This window comes from Microcebus murinus, chromosome 20 (assembly GCF_040939455.1).
Source record: "Microcebus murinus isolate Inina chromosome 20, M.murinus_Inina_mat1.0, whole genome shotgun sequence".
Lineage (NCBI taxonomy): Eukaryota > Metazoa > Chordata > Mammalia > Primates > Cheirogaleidae > Microcebus > Microcebus murinus.
Window position 1 is genome coordinate 25,458,916 of NC_134123.1, and position 25,970 is coordinate 25,484,885.

A 25,970-nucleotide genomic window follows, 5' to 3' on the forward strand; every position below is an offset into this window, starting at 1 on the left:
AAAAGAATTTGGGTTTATTTGTTTCTTGTTTGTCTACTTCTCATCCTCACCCCAAAGAAAGAATGTAAGTTCTAAGAAAACAAGGACTTGGTTTTTGTTCATTCCTGTGTCCCCAATCCCTCAGAACTATGTCTGGCAGAGAAGACATTAATAATATAAATTTGTTGAATGAATTAAGATAGCAGAATCCTAAACATTCATTAGGCCAGCAAACTGGGGAAAAAGTTGATATTCCAAAGGTACAGAGAAAAGACAATTGGTTTATTTGGTAACAAGGAGTAAAAAGAAATTCTTAATTCCTCTTTTCTCTTCTGATAGCTGAACGGTGGTAGTCAAATCGATAGCCAACACAAGAATTCCCTTGCCAACCTTCATCTTTTTTGCAGAAATGCAAAGATGCCTGTTCATATGACTTGCTATAATTATTTTCTAGACAGAAGTACCAACTGTTGTGCTTTCTGGTGTATCAGTGGTTGCTGTATTTTCCTTCTTGTCTTCAGGTTTCATGGCAGGAAACAAAAGTACTTCCTACAGGAGATAAAGACATATTGTGAAGCTAAAAAGCACCCTGAACATTTTTTCACAGCTATCCACTCATTCCTTTTGCCTCTATCATTATTACTACCAAAATCCAGAGACTTGTATACCCCAGGTTTAAAGACAGATGTGTTCTTTCATTTCAGCTTAGTCCCTCTCAGTTACAGAGGATGGAAAAGAACAAATGTACAGCACTGCCTAGGGTACCATATCAAAAGGTTGAAAAATACAGGTTCTATTAAAATTGGATTTCCTCATCCACAAATATGAGATAACAACAGTTTCCACACCTCATAGGGCTGACTTAAGTTAAATGAAATAATACGTGTAGAGGGCTTAGCACTTCCCTGAGTCCTCAAGAAAAGCAAACATTTAGTATTCCTCCTGCCTCAGGTCAGATAAAAACCCAAATCCTATAAGGTCAGACACTCTGCCCCTATTCCTGTGGAGTGGCATGTTCCTCCCTTTATTTAATTCTCCAGGCCCATCATGCCCTGCCTGTGACACAATGGGGCTTTTACAGGGCAGTGTGCGCTGAGAACGCTGCTATGTACCTTGATGTTATTGGAGTCTGTGAGAAACATGGTGACACGATCGATGCCCATGCCCCAGCCAGCTGTGGGGGGCAGCCCATATTCCAGGGCAGTACAGAAGTTTTCATCTATGAACATGGCCTCATCATCACCAGCAGCCTTGGCCTAGAAGAGGAAAGGGAACCAAAAGGTGACTTTCTTCCATGACATCTCAGCATCTGAGTGAACACATTAAAACGTGCTCCTGATACTCAGAATTTGTTGGAAATTGATTTCCTAGGAACTCCAAGAGGGAACTATTTCTTTCAAACACCTGTAGGTCAAGACTGATAGACTCTATCTCAGAACACATACAAATTTCTCTGAAATAAAACATTTCCACTGCTTGGGGTTCTGAGACTCTAGTGAGACTAATTCTCAGAGCCTCTGTGAGCATTCCCAAGATCTCTGTCCCATTTCCTGAAACCACGCATCAGTGGCAGTGATAGCTGCAGGCCACCTGTGCAGCTTTGTCTTCTTCATTCATCTTTATCTGCCTCTCATCCCCAAGCCACCTCAATAAACATACAATCTAAGAAAAATAGTGTTGCCAGACAAATGTATTTCAAGACAAGTGTCATGCAAAAAATAACTAAGTCCCTCTTATATAGTACAGTGTCAAAACTAGTCAAAGTCTACATATTGAAATGTGACTTCCTCTAGCCTATGGCTTTATCCTTCATTTCTGAAGTCACCAAGAACATATATACTGACACGGACCTAGGTTAAGGCTGCTATTTCTTGGTGAGTTGCCACTAACGAAACAGGTACTTTTTGCTCACACTCTCCTTCCTTACCTTGGCTTGTTCTTCAAAAAGCTGCCGCTGCCGCATGGGATCATTCAGCTCAGTGTAGGCATTGCATATTTCTTTCTTCATGACAAATAGCTCAAAGCGCTCAGTCAGACCCTTTTTAGAGCGGTGCCTGGAAACAGGAGACCAAAGAGGACACTGAATATACAGGCCCTTAATAATCAAACATCTGATACAAGAATTCTTAAATTCTAGGGGACTCAAAACTGTTACTGGTTGCAACCTGAGGCCTGCATGCATTCTCAGCACCAAATCATGTGGTACAATAGTGGGGAGGGTGAGACAAGGAAGATTTAATTATCTTCCTAACAAGCCAGTGTGGCAGACTGTTACACTGAAGCGCACCTCCTGCATCTAAGCCCTTCCGTAGTCCCTCCCACATGGACTCTGGGCTGGCAATGTGACTTGGTCTGGCCGATGGAGTATCAGCAGAGTCTTGATACCTGTCTGCACCTTGAGGCTTATTTTTTCAGAATATTTCCCCTTAGAATCCAATTGCCATGTTGAAAGGAAGCTCAGGCTATGCTGCCAGAGAGGCCACAGGAAGAGGCTCTGGAGGACAAGATTTCATGGGGAGAGGAAGCAAAGTGCCCTGGCAGAATCCCCAGTTGAAATAAGCCACTTGAGTTATTCTAGCCAACACCACCTAGGACAAAGACCACCCACTCAACCCACAAAAAATCTTAAAAAATAAATTGTCATTTAACATCACCAAGTTTTGGGGTCATTATGCAGCAATAGGTAACTGAAACAGCGTGCTTCATCTTACCACTTAGCCAGAGGGCTCATTATCTGCGGGTGATCACAGATGAATGTAGGATTGATGCAAGTCACTTCCAGGAACTCCCCAACAAGCTTAATAAGAAAGCAAAGCAGAGTTACAAATCACTTCTGAATAATATTTTGATCATCTCGGTATAGAGACAGCTCCCACTGAGATGGGTTTATCCTATAGCTTTTCAAAGGCTGGAAAATATAAAGTGAGATAACATGAACTATTTGGCACACAGCTCAAAGTTTGTTAATTCTCTTGTTCCTCTCTTTAGGGTTTCCCTGTGAAGCTGTAGAAATGTATTCTCCCCAGTGGGGTTCAATTTCCCAGCGGGGAGGGCCTGGCTAGCACTAGATGAGGACATCGAGAAGGTCATGGCCTCTCACCTTATCAAGGAGCCTGGCTGTGGTTCGAGGTGGAGGGCATTCAACAGCTTTTGCCACACAGATATCATCAAGAATTTTGCGAGTTTCTGTGATACAAATGTACAAGTTAGGACAGAAGACATCACACTAGCACAGTAAAAATGTATATAAAGAGAACAGTGTGGGAAATTTCAGCTCTGACCCAATCAAATTCAGAGCTAAACAGGAAGAAGGGCCATAAAAGCGCAGTAGCAGGTCACTTTACCTTCAGTTTCAAAGAGGTCAGTTTCTGGCAGTTTCACCCCCACGGCTTTCTCAAGCTCTTCTACCATGCTGATTCTCCGGAAGGGTGGGGTGAAGTCAATGATGTAGGCTTGACCCTCCGGCCCCTCTGGGTGGTAGGTGACCTTATAACCACCTGTAATATGCTTTACCATCCCTGGAAGAGAAACTTGCCATTTAAAGAGGATGCAGCCCAGGAAGCCCTCCTCTGAAAACAGCACACAAGCCCCCAGACAAATGTGAAAGAGAACAGGAGTCACCTGAAACCAACTTCTCCGTGATTTCCATGAGATCCTGATAATCTGCATAGGCCATGTAGAACTCACAGGTGGTGAACTCAGGATTGTGAGTCAAATCAATTCCTTCATTCCGGAACTGGCGTCCAATTTCATAAACCCGGTCAAGGCCACCAACCACTAGCATCTAACAAACAACATATGGCCTTGGTCACGGCAGCTAATCTTGTCTTAACAACTCTGGAAAGTTTCTGTTTACAAAAGCCACAACTTGGTTTTCACAGCTTAGGTGTGTTCTTAGGTTTCTACTAAAAATGCCCCCTACCCTGCTGTCTTTATGATAGTTTACTGGATTTTCCATGAAAACAGCCCAGTGATGATTCAGAATCATTCCTAGTTGTAGGGTCTCCAAGCCTGATTCTCTGATCCTTCTGGAGATTGTGAGCTTCCTTATATAGCTGAATATTTTTTTCTTTTGCTGAAACTATTTATAACAGGTTTTGTTGTCTACAACTAAGAATCATGAGTAACAGTCTTCAATATTTATTTTGGTAATTTGAAAATATATTTTTATACTGATTTAAAGATATTTATTTAAAACTTCCAGAGAGAGATTAGGCTCTTTTCTACAAAAGACTAAAATCAGATCTAATCCAAGGAAGACTAAAACCTGAAAAATTTTAGGAGAACTAAAAAGTAGGTTCAGAGTACCTATACACCCAGCAAAGGCAATCCTTTTGCTTTCTGCCCTGCTATGCTCTATTGATCTTGTAGAGAATTCCAGAAATTCACAAACCTGACAAATTAGAATACTCTCTAGGCTGTTTACCCTCACTATTCCTCTTATTTCTCACTGTACCTATCCAGCCAATGGTTTTCCAGCCTTCTACTTCTTTAAGGGAATGGGATGCTTTTATTATTGACTACCTTATGGTAGAGTTCTGGAGCAATTCTCATATATAAGTTCATGTCCAGCTCATTGTGATAAGTGATGAAAGGCCTGGCCACAGCTCCTCCTGGGATGATGTTCATCATGGGAGTTTCAATCTAAAAAAGACAGAGATAAACATTTGGTCTTCAGACAACCAGAGGCCTTGGGGATAGCGCATGCTTTGCATCTAATACAGTCTAAACCTGTTATATCCCTAAGTAAACGATAAGTTCAATAGTAATGTGCAAGTGCTTGACAAAAAAGGATAGCTTGATTTTTCCAGAAAGTGTCTCAACTACTATTGATACCAAATACCATTAACATAGTACCATAAACTTTTATAAGTCATAAATGGGAATCTATATGGATACAATGTTTGAGTCAAATCTGTAGTATTTATTAAAAATTTAGGCCGGGAACGGTGGCTCACGCCTGTAATCCTAGCTCTCTGGGAGGCCGAGGCGGGCGGATTACTCAAGGTCAGGAGTTCAAAACCAGCCTGAGCAAGAGCGAGACCCCGTCTCTACTATAAATAGAAAGAAATTAATTGGCCAACTGATATATATATAAAAAATTAGCCGGGCATGGTGGCACATGCCTGTAGTCCCAGCTACTCGGGAGGCTGAGGCAGAAGGATCGCTTGAGCCCAGGAGTTTGAGGTTGCTGTGAGCGAGGCTGACGCCACGGCACTCACTCTAGCCTGGACAACAAAGCGAGACTCTGTCTCAAAAAAAAAAAAAAAAAAAAAAATTAACTGCTTATGTCTTTTGACTTGGTTATTCTACAGCTAGAAATCCATCCTACAGAAATACCTGTACATGTGCTTAAAGATGTTCACTGTAACATTTATTATAGAAGAAAATCAGAAACAATCTAAACTATAAATAAGGGAAACAAATAAATTATGCAGCATTAAGAAGGAATATATATCTACATATATCTATATTTTTCTCTCTCTTAGAAAGGGCTCCAGAATCAATCAATCAATCTCTCTCTCTCTCTCCTAGAATGGGCTCCAGAATATGTTAAGTGGGGGGAAAAAAAGCAGGCCGCACATAGTGACTGCATTTATATTTAAAGAAAAAAACCCTCCCAAATATTTACACATGTGTACTCTGTCTGCAACATGCATGTGCACATATATATATGCATAGTAAATTATGAGGAAGGACATATATCAAACTCAAGTTTGGGGAGGGCAGTTAGTTGGGAGAAGTGAAAGGGTCTTCTATTCTTTCAGGTCTTCTATTCATGTCCTTATTGCTGGAATCTGTTTTATAGTACTTGCACTTGCCTTTCTCATACAATTAAAAATCATTTTTTAATGCAATAACAAAGAAAAATGATTTGATAACATATTGAACACGGCATTATTAGCACATGGATGACCCTACATCTCATCCATTATCTTGGAAGTTGGGTCCTGTCTTCCTAATCAGGGCACTAAATAAACAAGGTAGAACAAAGATACTAAGGAAGAAAGGGGACATTCTCATTAGCCTGAAGGATACTAACACAGGATATGCCTGGGAAAAGGAAGGGAAGGGATAGTAACAGGCAAGCACAAGGCAGGTCATCATGTCAGTTCAGAAACTCTCCCTCACCTCTAGGAATCCCAGCTCATCCAAGAAACTTCGTATATATGTGATGATCTTAGAGCGGATAATAAATTTCTGCCTCACAAAGTCATTCAGGATCAAGTCCAAGTATCTCTGACGATACCTTGTTTCCTAAACCAAAAGCAGCAGTTAGAAATCACTAATATCTTTGATTTGGTGATACGATAAAACAAATGAAATGCATCTTTGTGCCACAGCTAGGAGGCCATGAGAGCTTACCTTATCTTTGAGGCCAAAGTGAAGATGAGGTAACATATGCAAGCAAGGAGACAGCAGTGTGATCTCATAGGGAATGATGCTCAGCTCGCCCTTCTTGGTTTTCCCAGGATTCCCCTGAACTCCAATTATGTCTCCCCGACGAAGTTTGTTATTGATATGAGTAAATTCTTCTTCAGATTTATAATTTCTGAGTGAAAAGGGAATGTAATTCAATATATAATAGTTCAAATTAACACTGAACACTGCCTTATTCTGGAACCCCCACTCAACTGTTAGTACCTAGTTAATGTGGGCCCAAGAACAATTTTGAGATTCAGAGGCAACTGTTAAAAAAAAGTACTATAGGCCGGGCGTTGTGGCTCACGCCTGTAATCCTAGCTCTTGGGAGGCCGAGGCGGGCGGATTGCTCAAGGTCAGGAGTTCAAAACCAGCCTGAGCAAGAGCGAGACCCCGTCTCTACTATAAACAGAAAGAAATTAATTGGCCAACTGATATATATATAAAAAATTAGCCGGGCATGGTGGCGCATGCCTGTAGTCCCAGCTACTCGGGAGGCTGAGGCAGTAGGATCACTCGAGCCCAGGAGTTTGAGGTTGCTGTGAGCTAGGCTGACGCCACGGCACTCACTCTAGCCTGGACAACAAAGCGAGACTCTGTCTCAAAAAAAAAAAAAAAGTACTATCTTTTATCTTACTGTCATACAACTTGAGAGTAGTCATTACTTTCCAGGTGACTAGATGGCCTTTAATCTTCTCGGCCACACCCGACCACGTCCTACTCCCTCTTACTCTAACTTTAAATACCAATGGGAAAGTAAAACCACATCAGCCTCTGTTTCTGTATCACTCAAAGCCAGCCTAGAAAAGTCGTAACTGGATATTCGATATACCTGGAATTGGCCATGACCTGCAACTTGACGCCTTCTCCTCGAAGGTCATAGAAGATGAGCTTTCCCCCAGAAGCTCTTTTGGCATGGATTCTACCTAGAAAAAGAAGAGCAAAAATACTGACCGACAGAACCGGAGCCAGTCTATGATAACAGTGCCTAAAAATCTCTCTGTAGCTTTTGTCAGGGAAGAACATAAACCAAAACAATCTGATTTTAGCTAGAAGTCTAAGCCCTGCCCTTTTTTTTTTTTAATGACAATGTTCCCCATCCAAACTAGTTAAAGATGTGCAAGAAGATCTGGCTTTAAAGATGTTCACTGGATTCCTGGAAGTTGGCTCTGCTGCTGGCAGCAGAGGTTCTGGATCTTTCTGAATCCTCACATAAAAATATAAAGCACAACTAGATAGGCAAAGCCAAAAACCCACAGATAAAATTTACAACAAAATTATATGGCAAGATATTCCCAAGAACCCCCAAATACAAGCCATGGGGTCAACAACCAAGAGCCACAGCACCTCCATGTGGGGAAAAAGCAGTAGGGATGAAAGGGGCATCTGATAGACCTGAAAACTGGAGAAACCCTATTAGCCAAAGGTATCCACTAGAAAATGTGAGCATTTTAGCATTTTCCTCCAGGATAACTGGAAGATAAGCTACAATGTGGGGTGGAGAGGGAGATGTACCCATTTCCATTCAGTTGAAGGCTGCATTAAGGTCTAAAGGGGATGGAGCAGCGTAGTCCGTAGAAACTCTAAACTTAACAGCCTGGTTCAAGGACAAGGCCATACAAACTTGAACGGCACAAGGAAAACAGTGACAAAAGAAGGAGAAGGGCCCAAAAAAGTGAGGGAAGAGTTAGGGAGCTTGAAAATCTTGGAAAGCAGCTGCTGTATTTCTGAATACTTCACAAAAACAACACAATAGGGAATTAAGTGAAATTGAAAACACTATCTAAACGGACTTAAGAAAGACATGCTCAGAAAAACAAAAAAATTGTAACTTACTATTACACGATGAATTAAAAGACATTATGAAAATGACAAAGCAATAGCTACAAATAAAATACCTAGGAATAAACTTAACCAAAGAAAGTAAAAGATCTCTATAATGAAAACTATAAAACGCTAATGAAAGAAATTGAAGAGGATACAAAAAATGGAAAGATATTCCAAGATATTCCATGCTTATGGATTAGAAGAATCAATGCTGTTAAAATGTCCACACCATCCAAAGCAATCTATAGATTTAATGCAATCATCGTCAAAATACCAATGACATGTAACCTAACCCCCTGGAATATGCTGAAATTTAAAAAAAAAAAAATACCAATGACTTTCTTTCACAGAAATAGAAAAAATATTTATATGGAACCACAAAAGACCCAAATAGCCAAAGCCATCCTGAGCAAAACGAACAAAACTGGAGGAATCACATTACCTGACTTCAAAATTATACTACAGAGCTGTAGTAACCAAAACAGCACGGCACTGGCATAAAAACAAATAGACCAAGGAACAGAATAGAGAACCCAGAAATAAATCCACACACCTATATGGAACTTATCTTCAACAAAGGTGCCAAGAACATACAGTGGGGAAAGGACAGTCTCTTCAATAAGTGGTGCTGGGAAAACTGGGATATCTATATGTAGAAGAATAAAACTAGACCCTTTTCTTTTGCCATATACAAAACTCAAATCAAAATGGTTTAAAGACTTAAATCGAAAACCTGAAACTATGAAACTACTAGAAGAAAACATTGGGGAAATGCTTCAGAACATTGGATCTGGGCAAAATCTTCCTGAGTAACATTCCCAAAGCATAGGCAACCAAAACAAAATTGGACAAATTGGATCACATCAAGCTAGAAAGCTGCACAGCAAAGGAAATAATCACCAAAGTGAAGAGACAACACAGAGAATGGGAAAAAATATGTGCAAACTACCCATCTGACAAGGAATTAATAACTAGAATATATTAAAAATTCTAATAACTCAATAGGAAAAAAATCAAATAATCTGATTTAAAAATAGGCACAGGATCTGGCCAGGCGCAGTGGCTTATGCCTATAATCCTAGCACTCTGGGAGGCTGAGGCGGGCGGATTGCTCGAGGTCAGGAGTTCGAAACCAGCCTGAGCAAGAGTGAGACCCCATCTCTACTATAAATAGAAAGAAACGAATTGGCCAACTAATATATATAGAAAAAATTAGCCGGGCATGGTGGCGCATGCCTGTAGTCCCAGCTACTAGGGAGGCTGAGGCAGTAGGATCGCTTGAGCCCAGGAGATTGAGGTTGCTGTGAGCTAGGCTGGTGCCATGGCACTCACTCTAGCCTGGGCAACAAAGTGAGACTCTCTCTCAAAAAAAAAAAAAAAAGACATTTAATAATGAATGCTAGTAAGGATGTGGAGAAAGGGGAACTCTCACACAATGCTGGTGGGAATATAAATTAGTGCAACCACTATGGAGAAAAGTATGGAGATTCCTCAAAAACTGAAAATAGAACTACCATTTGACTCAGCAATCCCACTGCTGGGTATATATCCACCAAAGGAGGGAAATTTGGTATATCGAAAAGATAACTGCACTCTCATGTTTACTGCAGCATTATTCACAACAGCCAAGATTTAGAATCAACCTAAGTGTCCATTAATGGATGAATAATAAAGAAATCATGGTATATATCCCAATGGAATATTATATAGCCACGAAATGAAAGAAAACCTGCCATTTGCAAAAACATGGATAGAACTGGAGAACATAATGGTTTTTTTTTTTTTTTTGAGACAGAGTCTCACTTTGTTGCCCAGGCTAAAGTGAGTGGTGTGGCATCAGCCTAGCTCACAGCAACCTCAATCTCCTGGGCTCAAATGATCCTACTGCCTCAGCCTCCCTAGTAGCTGGGACTACAGGCATGTGCCACCATGCCTGGCTAATTTATATATATATATTTTTTAGTTAGTCAATTAATTTCTTTCTATTAGAATTTCTTTCTATTTTTGGTAGAGACGGGGTCTCGCTCAGGCTGGGTTTGAACTCCTGACCTTGAGCGATCTGCCCGCCTTGGCCTACCAGAATGATAGGATTATAGGCGTGAGCTACCAAGCCCGGCCGGGAGATCATAATGTTAAGTGAAATAAGCCAAGCACAGAAAGACAAATCTTGCATTTTCTCACTGATATATGGGAGCTAAATATTAAAGATAATCGATCTCATGCAGACAGAGAGTAAAATAATGGTTTCCAGAAGCTGGGAAGGGTAGCAGGGAGGGAAGGATAAAGTGGGATGGTTAATGGGTAGAAAAATATAGTTACATAGAATAAACAATATTTGATAGCACAACAAAGTGACTATTTGTTGAGAAAATATGATTGAGGAATTAATGAAATGTGGCTCTTTTTTTTTTTTTGAGACAGAGTCTCGCTTTGTTGCCTAGGCTAGAGTGAGTGCCATGGCGTCAGCCTAGCTCACAGCAACCTCAATCTCCTGCCTCAAGCAATCCTTCTGCCTCAGCCTTCCGAGTAGCTGGCATGCGGCACCATGCCTGGCTAATTTTTTATATATATATATATTAGTTGGCCAATTAATTTCTTTCTATTTATAGTAGAGATGGGGTCTCGCTCTTGATCAGGCTGGTTTCGAACTCCTGACCTGGAGCAATCCGCCCGCCTCAGCCTCCCAGAGAGCTAGGATTACAGGCGTGAGCCACCACGCCCGGCCGAAATGTGGCTCTTAAGACCATTATTTTATTGTATAACCCAATATTACTATATTAAAGACAGAAACAGGAGTTTACAGGGTTTTGTCCTGAAGGAATGTGTGAACTCAATGGTTCACTTATTAGAGGCTGCTATTATGGGAGAGCTCTCAATTCTAGTAGGGATGTTTTCCAGGAAGGCTTCTCGGTATCTTGCAATCTGTGAACTTCCCTGTGTCTTGAAAGACAAGGCAAGGCAAATATGCCCACAGGATGGGAGCTGGAGACAGTGAGTACACTTTGCCCAGAGAAGCAACCTGGTGGTTATAAACAACCTGTTTATTAGAGATGGGCTTCCTGCTCTGTCTACCTTTAAGTCTACCATAACTAATCAAAGAAATATTGAGTCATTACACCTCTTTTGTTTTACCTTTGTTAAGTGACAACTACCTCTTCACCTGTTTGTTCACCTAGATAGATTAGAAGCCCCTTAAGAAGACTTTTGACCCTAACCCACTACCTGTATCCCCTAGCAACTGCATTCCCTAATATGCAAATGTTACCCTGACAACTGGCAATTGATGTCTGTGATTATAAAAACCTCTATGAATCTAACCATATTGCTGGTGGTTATGGAGATACGCTAGTCCCCTAGGAACTTCCTGCTGTGTTATATCTGATCTTTATATACATATATAAAACTATAAACTATACCTTAGTCTCTGTATTCTTTTATTTCTTTGTTGCCTATCAATTTACTTATCCTCTGTGGTGACCTCTGTCATAGGGACTTGGCTCCATGGGGAGAAGCAGCTGATCTCCTCATGGGCCTGCCTCAACTACTCTCACCCAGCAACTATTATCAAGAAGGTAGAGCCGGGCGCGGTGGCTCATGCCTGTAATCCTAGCACTCTGGGAGGCTGAGGCAGGCGGACTGCTCGAGGTCAGGAGTTCGAAACCATTCTGACCAAGAGCGAGACCCTGTCTCTACTATAAATAGAAAGAAATTAATTGGCCAACTAATATATACAAAAAAATTAGCCGGGCATGGTGGCGCATGCCTGTAGTCCCAGCTAATTGGGAGGTCGAGGCAGTAGGATTGCTTGAGCCCAGGAGTTTGAGGTTGCTGTGAGCTAGGCTGACACCACGGCACTCATTCTAGCCTGGACAACAAAGCGAGACTGTCTCAAAAAAAAAAAAAAAAAAAAAAAAAAGAAGGTAGAGTAAAAATTCATTTCTGAAATGAAGACTAAACTAGAAGGAAACAAGACTAACTTCAAGAAAAAATGCCTTAAGAGAAACAGAGAGTGAAAAGGAGGATAAAAATGTTAAAATCAAAGTATAAAAAAAGATAAAAAGGATTTGAGAAAAGAAAATAGCAATCATTGACAAGAATCAAAGTCCAATATACAGATAAAAGGAGTCCCAAAAGAAATTCAATCAATACAAAAAATTATATTCTAGAAAAATTTTCTAAAATAAAAAGGATTTGAAAAGTACAAATTTAAAGGGCACACTGTAATCCTAGCACTCTGGGAGGCAGAGTCGGGTGGATCATTTGAGCTCAGGAGTTCGAGACCAGGCTGAGCAAGAGCAAGACCCTGTCTCTACTAAAAATAGAAAGAAATTGGACAACTAAAAATATACAGAAAAAAAAATTAGCCGGGCATGGTGGTGCACACCTGTAGTCCCAGATAGTAGGGAGGCTGAGGCAAGAGAATCACTTGAGCCCAGGAGTTTGAGGTTGGTGTGAGCTAGGCTGACACCACGCACTCTAGCCCGGGTAACAGAGTTGAGACTCTGTCTCAAAAAAATAAAAAAATAAAAAATAAATGGCACACTGTGTACCCAAGAATACTGAACCAGAATGACTAACATGAAAACATTTTAGTAAAATTACTGGACTAAAGACTTCTGGAAAAAGAAATCTTTTGGGCATTGGGTGTTAGCAGGGGTTCTCTCTGGGTGGTAGGATTATGGGTAAACTTTTCTCTCCTTGTTTCTTTGACTGTTCCAAATTCTCTACAACTAATAGTTTTACTATTAATGGGGAGGGGGGAGGCAAGGAAAAAATGTGATTTGATTTTTTCTAATTACAGAAAAGAAGATTCTACACAAGATACTATAATTCCAAAATAGCAATGTTTTCTAGAAATACCATCTCTGTGAACACCCTTTTCTCTGCATTACCTCATCTGGAATGTGATTCCATGCCTCAGGGCTGCTGTACTTTTTATGAGTAGATGTGTCCCTAGTAAAGTAGCTTCAGATATAGGCCACTTGGCTGGGTGTGGAGGCTCATGTCTATAATCCTAGCACTCTGGGAGGCCAAGGCAGGACGATCACAAGAGGTCAGGGATTTGAGACCAGCCCGAGCAAGAGTGAGACTCCCATCTCTACTAAAAATAGAAAAAAATTAGCCAGACAACTAAAAAAAATAGAAAAAATTAGCTGGGCATGGTGGTGTATGCCTGTAGCCCCGGCTACTCTGGAGGCTGAGGCAGGAGGATCACTTGAGCCCAGGAGTTTCAGGTTGCTGTGAGCTAGTTTGACGCCACGGCATTCTAGCCCGGGCAACAGAGACTCTGTCTCAAGAAAAAAAAAAGAATATAGGCTACGTGAGAGCAAGACCAACCCAGACCTTCCTCTGCGCTACTGAAGAGCTCCACCTGATGTGAGAGCTCAGCAAACTGCCAGGGAAATCTTCATACCTGCCACTTTTAACGTGATGTTAGTCAGGTGGTCCCCAGGCTGCAGGTGACTATATTCTTGGATGAAGTCAGTAAGTGAGATGTCTACATGGAACTTGTGTGGGTATGGGTCTTCTCCAGTGATCTTCAGTTGATGGACTGCTTGACTGCGGATCTTGTAGTATTGCTGTTAAAAAAAAAAAAAGAAAGAAAAAGCCCTTGAGAAGACCAATGGCCTACCTAGCAGAGCACTAACCTGCCTTAGAGTGGCTCCAGTCCACTCTGGTTTTCTATAATCAAGTCCTCTGTATCCTTGAAATCACAGAATGGACTATGGAGTGAGACTTGCAGTTAAAATATACAGGGTGACCAGATCCACAGCTGCCAATGATTGCCAGAATTCCAAAATACAAGACTCAACAAAAAGAAAAATCGTAGGTCTGCCTAAAATAAGTTTAATCAGTACAGGTGGCCTTGTTACTACTTTCATGGACCACATTTACATGGTGAGTCACTTATCTTCCTAACTATTCTCCTACCCTTGGCCACAGGTCAGACTTCTCCCCAAGGCAGACCCAAGGGGCCTAGAGAATATAAATAAGGACTATTCTACAATGGGGGTCAGCAAACTTCTTTCTGAGGCAACTTCTCAACTCTGCTGCTCTAGTGAGAAAGCAGCCTGAGATATATGTAAATATACGAGCATGGAAAGATTCTAATACATTTTATTTACAAAACCAGGGAGGGGAAGACAAAGGGGGGGGGGAGTGGAGAGGAGAATTTGGCCTATGGAATGTAGTTTGTGAACCCCAGTCCATCTTCTGGGAGATACTTTCTCTGGGACCTCTACAAGGCCCAGCTAGTTCCAAGGAAGATCAATTCACTTAGAAGTACAGGATTCTCCCAAATGCTTGTTGGGGGGGGGGGTGATATAAAAAATACTCGGGCTGTGCCTTTAACTAGATGGAGTGGCAAGCCCTCCCTTATCCACTGGCAGTAACCCAGGGCTCACTAGTCCCAAGGCATTGCCATAAGCTTCATCACAAGTTTTCTTGTGCTCGGCCACGCCAGTGGCCCAGGGGACTCACATTTGGGTCCAGGCTCTCCTCCTCGACACCCACACCATTGTCAGTGTGGTTAGTGGCAGCAGCAGTGGCCTGGCTTAGCTGTTTCTCACTGAGCTCCTTCTGCTTGGCCTCCTTCTCTGCCACCTTCTTCTCAGCTTTCAGGCGTCTCTTTAGCTCACTGTTGGGATGATGAAAGTGTTCAATGTGGTAGCTGCCTGAAGAACCTCCTACTATGTTCTGCCCCATAGCCACTATAAAAAATACGAATAGCCTGGGGGAGATGCCCTTGCTCATTTCTACACCCCCAATTTCACACCCCCAACTCTAGTCTCTTAGTTATGAAACTCTACACATGAAAAAAACAATGGAAAAAGTATGTGAAAAATATGTGAAAGATCATTTTCAGTCTTTGCTTTCTAGTCTCAGGTCCTTGGCATCACGTTCCAACCCAAACCAAAATGTATCAGAACAAAGAATATCCTAAATATTAGTTTATATTTAGAATAGGAAAAAAAGTCTTCTAGAAAATTAGCAGGATAGGCTTTTCTTTTTTTTTTCAGTAACTTAAGGGATGAAAACATAGGCTTTTCTTGAGCTAACTAGGTTAGGGAATTAACTAGATTAGGGACTGAATCTTAGTTGTTTGGTATCTCCTATAGAAGATAAGGTTCTATAGTACCAGATCTAACTGTCTACCACCTCACTCTAACCATCCCTGAAGACTGAGTTAGACCAGGGGTGGGAAGAGCTGGCTTTTGAGAGCTGGCTCTTCAGAGCTCAAGGAAACACTCCACCTCCACAGATAATCTCTACAAGAATGGTTCCTGGGCCGGGCGCGGCAGCTCACGCCTGTAATCCTAGCATTCTGAGAGGCCAAGGTGGGCGGATTGCTCGAGGTCAGGAGTGCAAAACCAGCCTAAGCAAGAGTGAGACCCTGTCTCTACTATAAATAGAAAGATTAATTGGCCAACTAAAAATATATAGAAAATATTAGCCGGGCATGGTGGTGCATGCCTGTGGTCCCAGCTATTTTGGAGACTGAGGCAGGAGGATCGCCTGAGCCCAGGAGTTTGAGGTTGCTGTGAGCTAGGCTGACGCCATGGCACTCTAGCCTGGGCAACAGAGTGAGACCCTGTCTCAAAAAAGAAAAAAAATATTATATATATATAAAAAAGAATGGTTCTTAGCATTGGTGTCACTTTGCCCACTGGAGCCTGAGTTTGGCAACAAAGTAGAATAGAGGATAAAATACCATCTTCCTAGTCAGACTGCCTGGGACTAACTTCTCACATGTCTATCAATTATGTAACCTTGGGCAAGTGACTTAACTTCACCCCATCTGTAAAATGGAAATAGACAACCCTTACCAGTTGCTGCTGTTGTGAGGATTGAGATAATGTTTGTAAAGGAATGATCCTGGCATTTAATTAGCACTTAAATGTGAACGATTCTAGGTATGCCTCACTATCTTTACCCTTTACTCTGCACCTAGGACAGAAACAATACAGATTTGAATATATTTCTGGTTAAATCCCTTGCATCCAAACTCTTGATACTTGTTATCTGAAACTTAAAAACCAAAGCAATGTGGACAACTCAGTATTCCTTATGATCTGAACTTGCTATCCAACCCCAGAAACAAAACAGATTTGGGTAAATAGGGATTCCTTCATTATTCAAAGGGAATTTATGGATCATGCTTTCAAACCACTGATGATAATCAAATATTCTATAACAGTGAACCATAGCAAAAGATCCCAAGTCATCCTGCCATACTATCTGGCTTTAGGGCATATCCATCATTTTCAATATGAGGTTAGAATAACTAAAAAACAAAAAAAAGTTGGGGATTTTACTCTCTTATCTTTTAAGTAAGAAAAACTGATTTTGATGGTTTCAAAGACAGCAACTGTTCCTAGATATAATCTGTCCTATAAAAACTGTAAAGACAATCTTACCAAAACGCTGTGGTAGGCTTATCGTACTGTAATTCAGTTGGTGGATATCTAAGCTAGGCTCTCTATTTCTTCCTAGAATTAGGATATACCTGATTTCCATTCAACTAGGTGTTCCTCTTAATTAAAGTCCGTTCTAAGGATAATCCAAAAAGGTCCTAGGGATAGCACTAAGACTTGAAATCAAATTAATCTCAAGAACAAACAAAACCCAGAAAGAGAAAATAATTGGCATTAGAAATTCTTTACTCAAACAAGGATTTTGTTCTCAGCACTGTTCTAGAACAAGATCCTCAAGTCATCTCAAGGCACTCAGGAGAGAGGTTTGAATTTATTAAGAGAAAATGAGAAAGGACTACTGGTTTTGGTAGTAGGAAACTATTTGTTTCCTTAGCAACAAGTCCAAAGACTTAACAGATAATAAATCAAGTAAGGAAAGGATTTTTGCTCCCAGAGCAATAAAAAAGGTAATGAGCACCAACCTTCTTTTATCAGAAAGTGGCGTGTCCTTGTGAAGCGCTGTGAAAGGAGCAAGTTGACCCAGTCGAAGTTCCCTCTGACCCCACTCTGCCCAGGAGGTTTGGCGCAGGGACCCCCTAACAAGCCTTACAGCAGCTTGCATCAACATGGCAGAACACCCTGGAACTAATGATTACCACCACCTAGCAGGAAACACAGAGATGTGGTGTCAGATGGGACAGATAGTATACATAAATCCAACCAGCTCTCTTATGGGTTGGGAAGGGGGGCTGTATTTGTACTATCTTTTAGTGGCCGATTTATCTTAATACTCTTTTAACTGACAGCAACCCTGTAATACGCACTGTGCTACAACTGTAACTGACAATGTCCTCAGTCCTTGTTCACTACGGAGAAAGTACACATCTAGAGTCAAAAGTCAACAGCTTACAGGTAGAAATGATCACAACATTCTAGGAACATGGGAGACTGGGATGTGATGCAGTTTCTGAAGCCCCTCAAGTGTGGTTTCTCTCTTGGAGATGAAATACCTGGCCATAAGATGGCAATGGGAAATATATAAAATAGGAAGAAACTACCACTATCAACTGGAAACTCTAGGCAAAATTAAAAGCCAGTCACACTAAAACACCTCAGAGTCAAAGACAGGACTTGTTTGGTATTCTAGGAACAAGGAGGAAAGGAGAGTTTCAGGAAGGGGTCTAAGACTACATTATGTTTATACATTATTAATAGTGGAAAGCAACAGAATTGCAGGGAACAGGCCCTTTATTGTGTTCAAATAAATTTGAGGACATTTCACTTGGGAATATGTCATTTGTGCAGGCAACGCATCTGTTTTTAAACTTGGGGACAACACTTGGCATTAAATGGTGCTCATTAAAGATTTCAGACCAAGGAAATTCCAAGAAAAATTCAATAGAAGGAAATGTTAATCATTAACAACTTATTTTATCCCATGATCACTGGAGGAACATACATCAACAACAGATTTCTATTACACAATGTGAGGTAGTACAGTGTAGTTATAAAGAGCATGGGCTGTGGAGTCATGGACTTGATTTTAGACCTCAGCTCTAGTGGTCTGAATCAGTGACAGACCACACTTTAGGAATGCACATGTTAGCAATATATTTAATTACCCAGGGTCTCAGTTTATTAATTTGAAAAATGGATATTAATTCTTCTCTTGCAAAGTTATTATTGAGGTTAGACAGAAAGCTTGTAGAGATCTGGCATTGTGCCTGGCACAGAAAAGCTGTTCAAAAAAGTAGCAGCTGTAGGCCGGGCGCGGTGGCTCACGCCTGTAATCCTAGCACTCTGGGAGGCCGAGGCGGGCGGATTGCTCAAGGTCAGGAGTTCAAAACCAGCCTGAGCGAGACCCCGTCTCTACCATAAAAATAGAAAGAATTTAATTGGCCAACTAATATATATAATATAAAAATCAGCCGGGCATGGTGGCTCGTGCCTGTAGTCCCAGCTACTCGGGAGGCTGAGGCAGGAGGATTGCTTGAGCCCAGGAGTTTGAGGTTGCTGTGAGCTAGGCTGACGCCACGGCACTCACCCTAGCCTAGGCAAGAAAGCGAGACTCTGTCTCAAAAAAAAAAAAAAAAAAAAAAAAAGTAGCAGCTGTATTTAATCTTAGAAAAGTCAGTAGAAAGGAATTAACCGGTCTTCTCAATTTACTTTAAAATCTCAGTGTGAAGTGGAAACCTTGCTTTCATCTGTGACTTACAGTATTAAAATTTAACTCACTGTAATTCGATTATCATAGGTGGTTAAAAAGAATGAATTTTGAACTTTAGGACTGTAAATCAGATATGTTGAACTCAATTCAATTTGATATGACAGATCAAAGCCCAGTCAATTTTCCCTAAGGTGGAAGTATAAAACCAAGTTCCAAACATTTATGGACATCTATTAGAACACCCTAATAAAGGACAACATATTAGGGTGCTATCAAACCATAAATGTAGACATTTCCTGTATCAGTTTTCTAAAATATTTGAAGCATAAGGTCAGAGACACAAAAGGAAACATCAGTTATTATCCACTGAGTGCCCATGTTAGGGACAGGTGCAGGTTGACAGTGCTAACCACAGGACAAGATGAGGGGGGAAAAATGAGGAGGCTAATGAGCATCTAGAACCAAACCCACAACAGCAGAAACTACAGGTTAGGGACTTTTCTGGGCCAGGAGCATGGGTAGAAACTAGGAGCTCAAGTCCAAAGGTAACCTCCCATTAACATACTTTAGCATAGTAAAAATCACATCCACCAGCGCCATGACAGTTTACAAATGTCATGGCAACCCCTGGAAGTTATCAGATAAGGATAGAGGGATCTTAGCTCTAAGAACTCTCAACCTTTTTCCCAGAAAAATAATGAATATTCCACCCACAATTAGCCTATCATAAGGTATAGACATAAAAGTGTGATAAGACCCCAGCATCTTCTCCACTAGGGAAAGATCCATTTTCCCTCAGGAAATGTACTTTCACTTGCTATTCTAAGCTGAAAAGCCTGCAATAAAAGCTGCTTTCGTGGAAGTGCTAAGTGTCTGTCATCACTCTGGCACAGCCCTGCTTGAACCGGGACAACACCTCTCAAAAATCAACCCTGACACCTACAGCAATTCTCTCAGGGTTCAGCAAGAGGAGTAAGCCCTAATGCACTAAGGCAGCCATTGTTTATAGCACAACGTCTCCTGTATGCCTCTGGAATGGTACTAATTATGTACCATCCTTCCCAGCATTGAGAAAAAACTCAAATCATTGCCTGTGTTCTGTGTTTTAAATAAGGAATTCTAACGAGAATATAAGACATAGCCAGGTAAAGGGCGGTCAATTTTAACTTCTGTATGTCTAACTACACACCCAAGAGTTTGAGATGGTTAACAAAAATACCAGGCTGAACAAAATCTACTACTATTGTTAGAGATTCATCACTCAACACTCACGGATCCTTTGGATAAACCCCTATGGGCAAGTGGACGACAGTTTCAGAATTGATCCCTTTTAATACAAAAGGTTCAGAATGACCTTAGTGAGGCCAAGAAAAATTACAAGGTTTTTCTGAAAAGCTAGGGTATTTAACATTTTTCCAACCTCCTCACTGTAGATTGGCTCAATAAAAGAACGCAATTTCTCAGGAGGGAAGCAGTAAGTTTCGCTTTCCTTTCCTTCTCCGGCTAGCTTCTCCTCCCCATTCTCTGACTCTAGGAGTCAGATAGGGGGTGTCAGGTGGGAGCCAGAGGCTCCGGGGCATCCCGGAGTAGTTTCCTGGGCTGAGCAGCTCCATCCCAGCACGTGCGTACTCACGAGACCCGGCAGAAAGGCCCCTCGCACAGCCTCAGCGGAAACCTTGAGGCGCTTCCCAGCCCTGCCTTTTATACCACAAAGGCTTTAATGATTCGCGGCGTCACTTACTTCTTGCTCAGTTTCGGTTCGACACCATCCACGTTCACCTCGGCCCCCTGCACCTCCGCCATCTTCCAGGAGGGCCCAACCCCGAAGTGATGGCAGTACCACAGTAATTTCCAGGTCGGAGATAGAAGCCCCGCCTCTTCCGGGGCGGTGAGGGGCGGGCGCTCCTGGCGACTGCGCATGCGACTGCTGCTGCGCAGGCGCACTGGTCGGCGTCTGTGGCAAGAGTTCCGTGTGTCAAGTGTTCGTTGTCTGGCAGCTCTTCTGGGTGCCTGGCGACAGACATGGCGGAGACGATGGATTTGGGAAAAGACCCCAACGGACCCACCCATTCCTCAACTCTGTTCGTGAGGGAGGACGGCAGCTCTATGTCCTTCTACGTGCGGCCAAGCCCGGCTAAGCGCCGGCTCTCAACGCTCATCCTGCACGGCGGCGGTACCCTGTGCCGGGTGCAGGAGCCCGGGGCCGTGCTCCTGGCTCAGCCCGGGGAGGCGTTGGCCGAGGCCTCGGGCGACTTCATCTCCACGCAGTACATCCTGGACTGCGTGGAGCGCAACGAGAAGCTCGAGCTGCAAGCCTATCGACTGGGCCCATCCTCGGCGGCCGATCAGACCCCAGAGACAACGCCCGGGGCTCTGGCTGAGGGCGCCGCGGAGCCCGAGCCGCAGCCGACGGCGGGGCGGATCGCCTTCACGGACGCGGACGATGTGGCCATCCTGACCTACGTGAAGGAGAATGCCCGCTCGCCCAGCTCGGTCACCGGCAACGCCTTGTGGAAAGCAATGGAGAAAAGCTCGCTCACGCAGCACTCGTGGCAGTCCCTGAAGGACCGCTACCTGAAGCACCTGCGGGGCCAGGAGCATAAGTACCTGCTGGGGGACGCCCCAGTGAGCCCCTCCTCCCAGAAGCTCAAGCGGAAGGCCGAGCAAGACCCAGAGGCTGCTGATAGCGGGGGTGAGGCCTGCTGCTGCGCGCGTGGGGGTCCTGGGGGAACAGTTGTGCGGTGGTGGCGGGGATGTGTTTTCCTCTCTGTCCGGCGTCCATTTCAGCGTCTTAGGTAACATCGCTCGCCCCGCCCCCTTTGACTTTCGGGTAAATTTGCACCATCTCTCTCTGTCGTCTCGTTTTTTAAATTTACTCTCCTGGTAACTAGGATATTGACACGCTTCTGTATTCAGAAGGTACAAGAAGAGTGTATAGAAAATGCTCTCGGCCAGGCGTGGTGGCTCATGCCTGTAATCCTAGCACTCTGGGAGGCCGAGGCGGGTGGATTGCTTAACATCAGAAGTTCGAAACCAGCCTGAGCAAGAGCGAGACCCCCATCTCTACTAAAAATAGAAAGAAATTAATTGACCAACTAAAAATATATAGAAAAAACTAGCCAGGCATAGTGGCGCATACCTGTAGTCCCAGCTACTCGGGAGGCTGAGGCAGTAGGATCGCTTGAGCAAGTAGTTTGAGGTTGCTGTGAGCTAGGCTGACGCCACAGCACTCACTCTAGCCTGGGCAACAAAGCGAGACTCTGTCTCAAAAAAAAAAAAAAAAAAGAAAAGAAAATGCTCTCACACCCTTTCTGCCAACCGGCTACCCACTTTTCTTACCCATAGGCAACAGGGTAACTGGCTTCTTGTCTTCTTGTTTATCTTTTCAGAGAGAGTGCAGAGACTCGTTTTATAAAAAGATTTCTCTTATGTTCAGGTAGATTCAGTGTAAGCCGCTTAAAGTCGTGCAGGACCTGTTTGTTTTCATGCTTTGGCTTAATCGTGTGCGTAGTCACATACGAAGGTTCTCATCAGTTGGAAAGTGTCTTCCTGGTCTTGCTTACCAGGAAGTTAATTGAGTTTTTAAGGCAGTTAAATTGAGAGTTGGGATTCAGTATGGTTAGGACACTTAAAATGTTTTACTTTTGATGCAACTGGTGTTGACAGCTTAAACTGACAGACCCTTTTGTTTAAATAGGCATACTCCCCCCATGCCCTTTCTTCCCCCCCCCCCCCAACTTATGTGGCTATTCCATTTAACAGTTGAAGTCTGGGGTGGTAAAATCTAATTGTCCTATCAGAATGCTTAGTAGAATTTTTTTTTATTTTTGAGACAGAGCCTCGCTTTGTTGCCCAGGCTAGAGTGAGTGCCATGGCGTCGGCCTAGCTCACAGCAACCTCAAACTCCTGGGCTCAAGTAATCCTTCTGCCTCAGCCTCCTGAATAGCTGGGACTACAGGCATGCGCCACCATGCCCGGCTAATTTTTTCTATATATATTAGTTGGCCAATTAATTTCTTTCTATTTATAGTAGAGACGGGGTCTTGCTCTTGCTCAGGTTGGTTTCAAACTTCTGACCTTGAGCAATCCACCCACCTCGGCCTCCCAGAGTGCTAGCATTACAGGCGTGAGCCACTGAGCCAGGCTGAAATTTTGGTTTTGCTAAAAGTGATATTTAAGATTTATTCACTCAACAGATAATTAAGTGCCAGAAACTGCTGTCCTGCTAGGATATAACAATAAATAAAAGTCCCTGCGATCATTGAGCTTAACATGCTAGCTGGGCAGTGGTTAAGTGCTATAGAGAAAAATATATTAGGGTAAGGGTTGGGGAGGAGGTTGTTTTTTTATAGGATGATAAGGGAAGCTCACTCTGATGAGCTGATGTTTAAGGAGAAACCAAAGTAAAGAGCAACCCAGGTGTATATGTGGGGAAGAGTGTTCCAGGAAGAGGGAATTGCAAGGGCAAAGACCCTGAGATGAGATTATGGCTAGTGTGTTCTTGGAGCCACAAAGAGAACAGTGTGGCTGGAATGGAGTAAGCAAGAGTGAGGGAGGATTACAGCAGATAATATTAGGGCTATGTGTATGGGTGACATTATCATGTAGGACTTGGTTTTGTTTTTTTTTTTTTTTTTTTGAGACAGAGTCTCACTTTGTTGCCTAGGCTAGAGTGAGTGCCGTGGCGTCAGCCTAGCTCACAGCAACCTCAAACTCCTGGGCTCAAGCAATCCTGCTGCCTCAGCCGCCTGAGTAGCTGGGACTACAGGCATGAGCCACCATGCCCGGCTAATTTTTTTATATATATATATTAGTTGGCCAATTAATTTCTTTCTATTTATAGTAGAGACGGAGTCTCGCTCTTGCTCAGGCTGGTTTCGAACTCCTGACCTTGAGCAATCCACCCGCCTCGGCCTCCCAGAGAGCTAGGATTACAGGCGTGAGCCACCGCGCCCGGCCCAGGACTTGCTTTTAAATCAGTGATGGTGGAACTACTGCAAGCCATTTGGAACCTTGGACTGCTGGATTCACCCTACTCATCAAAGTAATTTTTTGATGATCAGATATTTAAATATAAAAATTAAAGTATTTTATTACTTAAAAATTTCTCCTGATAAATAAAGTCATAGGGCAAACTGGAAAAATATTTTCTTTTCTTTTCTTTTTTTTTTTTGAGACAGAGTCTTACTTTGTTGCCCAGGCTAGAGTGAGTGCCGTGGCGTCAGCCTGGCTCACGGCAACCTCAATCTCCAGGGCTCAGCGATCCTACTGCCTCAGCCTCCCGAGTAGCTGGGACTACAGGCATGCGCCACCATGCCCGGCTAATTTTTTGTATATATATATATTTTAGTTGGTCAATTAATTTATTTCTATTTTTGGTAGAGACGGGGTCTCGCTCAGGCTGGTTTCGAACTCCTGACCTTGAGCAATCCGCCCGCCTCCGCCTCCCAAAGTGCTAGGATTACAGACGTGAGCCACCACGCCCGGCCTCTTTTCTTTTTTTTTTGAGACAGAGTCTCACTCTGTCGCCCGGGCTAGAGTGCCGTAGCATCAGCCTCGCTCACAGGAACCTCAAACTTCTTGGCTCAAGCGATCCTTCTGACTCAGCCTCCCGAGTAGCTGGGACTACAGGAATGTGCAACCATGCCCAGCTAATTTTTTCTATATATTTTTAGTTGGGCAATTAAATTTTTTTTTTTTTTTAGTAGAGACGGGGTCTCGCTCAAACTGGTTTCGAACTCCTGACCTCCAGTGATCCTCCCACCTCGGCCTCCCAGAGTATGGAAAAATATTTTCTTTTTTTTTTTTTTCTTTGATTAATTTTTTTTTTATTTTGGCATATTATAGGGGTACAGATTTTAAGGTTTCAATAAATGCCCATTCCCCGCCTACCCCTGGAAAAATATTTTCAATGCATTGGAATATACTTAGATTCCTTAATATCCAAAAAACTAGCAGAGTAGTAAAATGCCTGAATGTGGTTAAAAAGAAAAAAGAAAAAAAAATTAAATGAAATATAATATAAAAAAAAACTGTCAGAAATCAGTAAGTAAAAAGAAAACTAATGGAAAAATGGGTAAAGGAAATGGAACAAAAAGTTCCCAGAAGAGGAAATAAAAAATGGCCAATAAACAATGCAGTAATATTCTGTTATTAAATAAAAGTAAATCAGACCTGGAGCAGAGAATCAGTATAAGCCATGCCTGGACTTCTCACCCTTGGAAAGTGTAAAATAATAAATATGTGTGTTGAAGTTTTATAAAAAAGTAAATCAGAGCAAGGAAATGTCATATTTTGTCTATAAGATTGACAAAGATTAACATAATGGATAATATCCAAAGTTAGGTATAGGAAAACAAGTCCACTCCTACATTTTTGATAGAAATTGGTACAATTTCTTCTGGGGGCATTTTGATAATATCTGACAACATTTAAAATGTATATTCCCTTAAATATGACAGCTTTGCTCCTAGGAATTTATCCTGCAGGTACAGAGTACAAAAGAGTACATAATGAAAAGTTAGTCTCCTTGCTACATATCTCTTCCCCTGGTTTCATAGAGGCAACCACTATTATCATCCTTTATCTGTTGTGGGTCCTCTTTGCACACAGTAATACTAGCACAGTAGACATCAGTTCTGTAGTTTACTTTTTTTTTTTCATTTAATGATTTATCTTGGAGTCTTTGTTTTTCTTCACATAGCTTTGCCTCATTCTTTTCTCATTGATTGCATGGTATTCCATTATGTGAATGAACCATAATTTGCTTACTTTTTTTTTTGCGACTGAGTCTCATTCTGTTGCCCAGGTTAGAGTGCTGTAGCATCAGCCTAGCTCATAGCAACCTCAAACTCCTGGGCTCAAGCGATCCTCCTGCCTCAGCCTCCTCAATAGCTGGGACCACAGGCATGTACCACCATGCCCGGCTAATATTTTCTATATATTTTAGTTGGCCAATTAATTTCTTTCTATTTTTAGTAGAGACAGGGGTCTTGCTCTTGCTCAGGCTGGTTTTGAACTCCTAAGCTCAAACGATCTGCCCACCTTGGCTTCCCAGAGGGCTAGGATTACAGGCGTGAGCCACCACGCCTGGCCTGTTTACTTTTTATTATGGAAAATTTCAAACATTTACAAAAATGAGAATAGTATAATGAATTACA

The 25,970-nt window shown here is 42.3% G+C and overlaps 1 protein-coding gene across 1 annotated transcript; it reads right to left on the bottom strand.

Annotated features, from left to right (window-relative positions):
• Nucleotides 1–240: 240 nt before the first annotated feature.
• On the bottom strand, nt 241–21,616 carry KARS1 (lysyl-tRNA synthetase 1). Its single transcript, XM_075995802.1, is given in 14 exon segments — nt 241–528; nt 1,092–1,235; nt 1,907–2,033; nt 2,691–2,776; nt 3,080–3,165; nt 3,324–3,497; nt 3,601–3,763; nt 4,504–4,623; nt 6,112–6,237; nt 6,346–6,532; nt 7,235–7,328; nt 13,643–13,808; nt 14,710–14,866; nt 20,552–21,616. Coding segments are annotated over 14 exon segments (2,790 nt in total). The 5' UTR covers nt 21,613–21,616; the 3' UTR covers nt 241–429.
• Nucleotides 21,617–25,970: the final 4,354 nt, after the last annotated feature.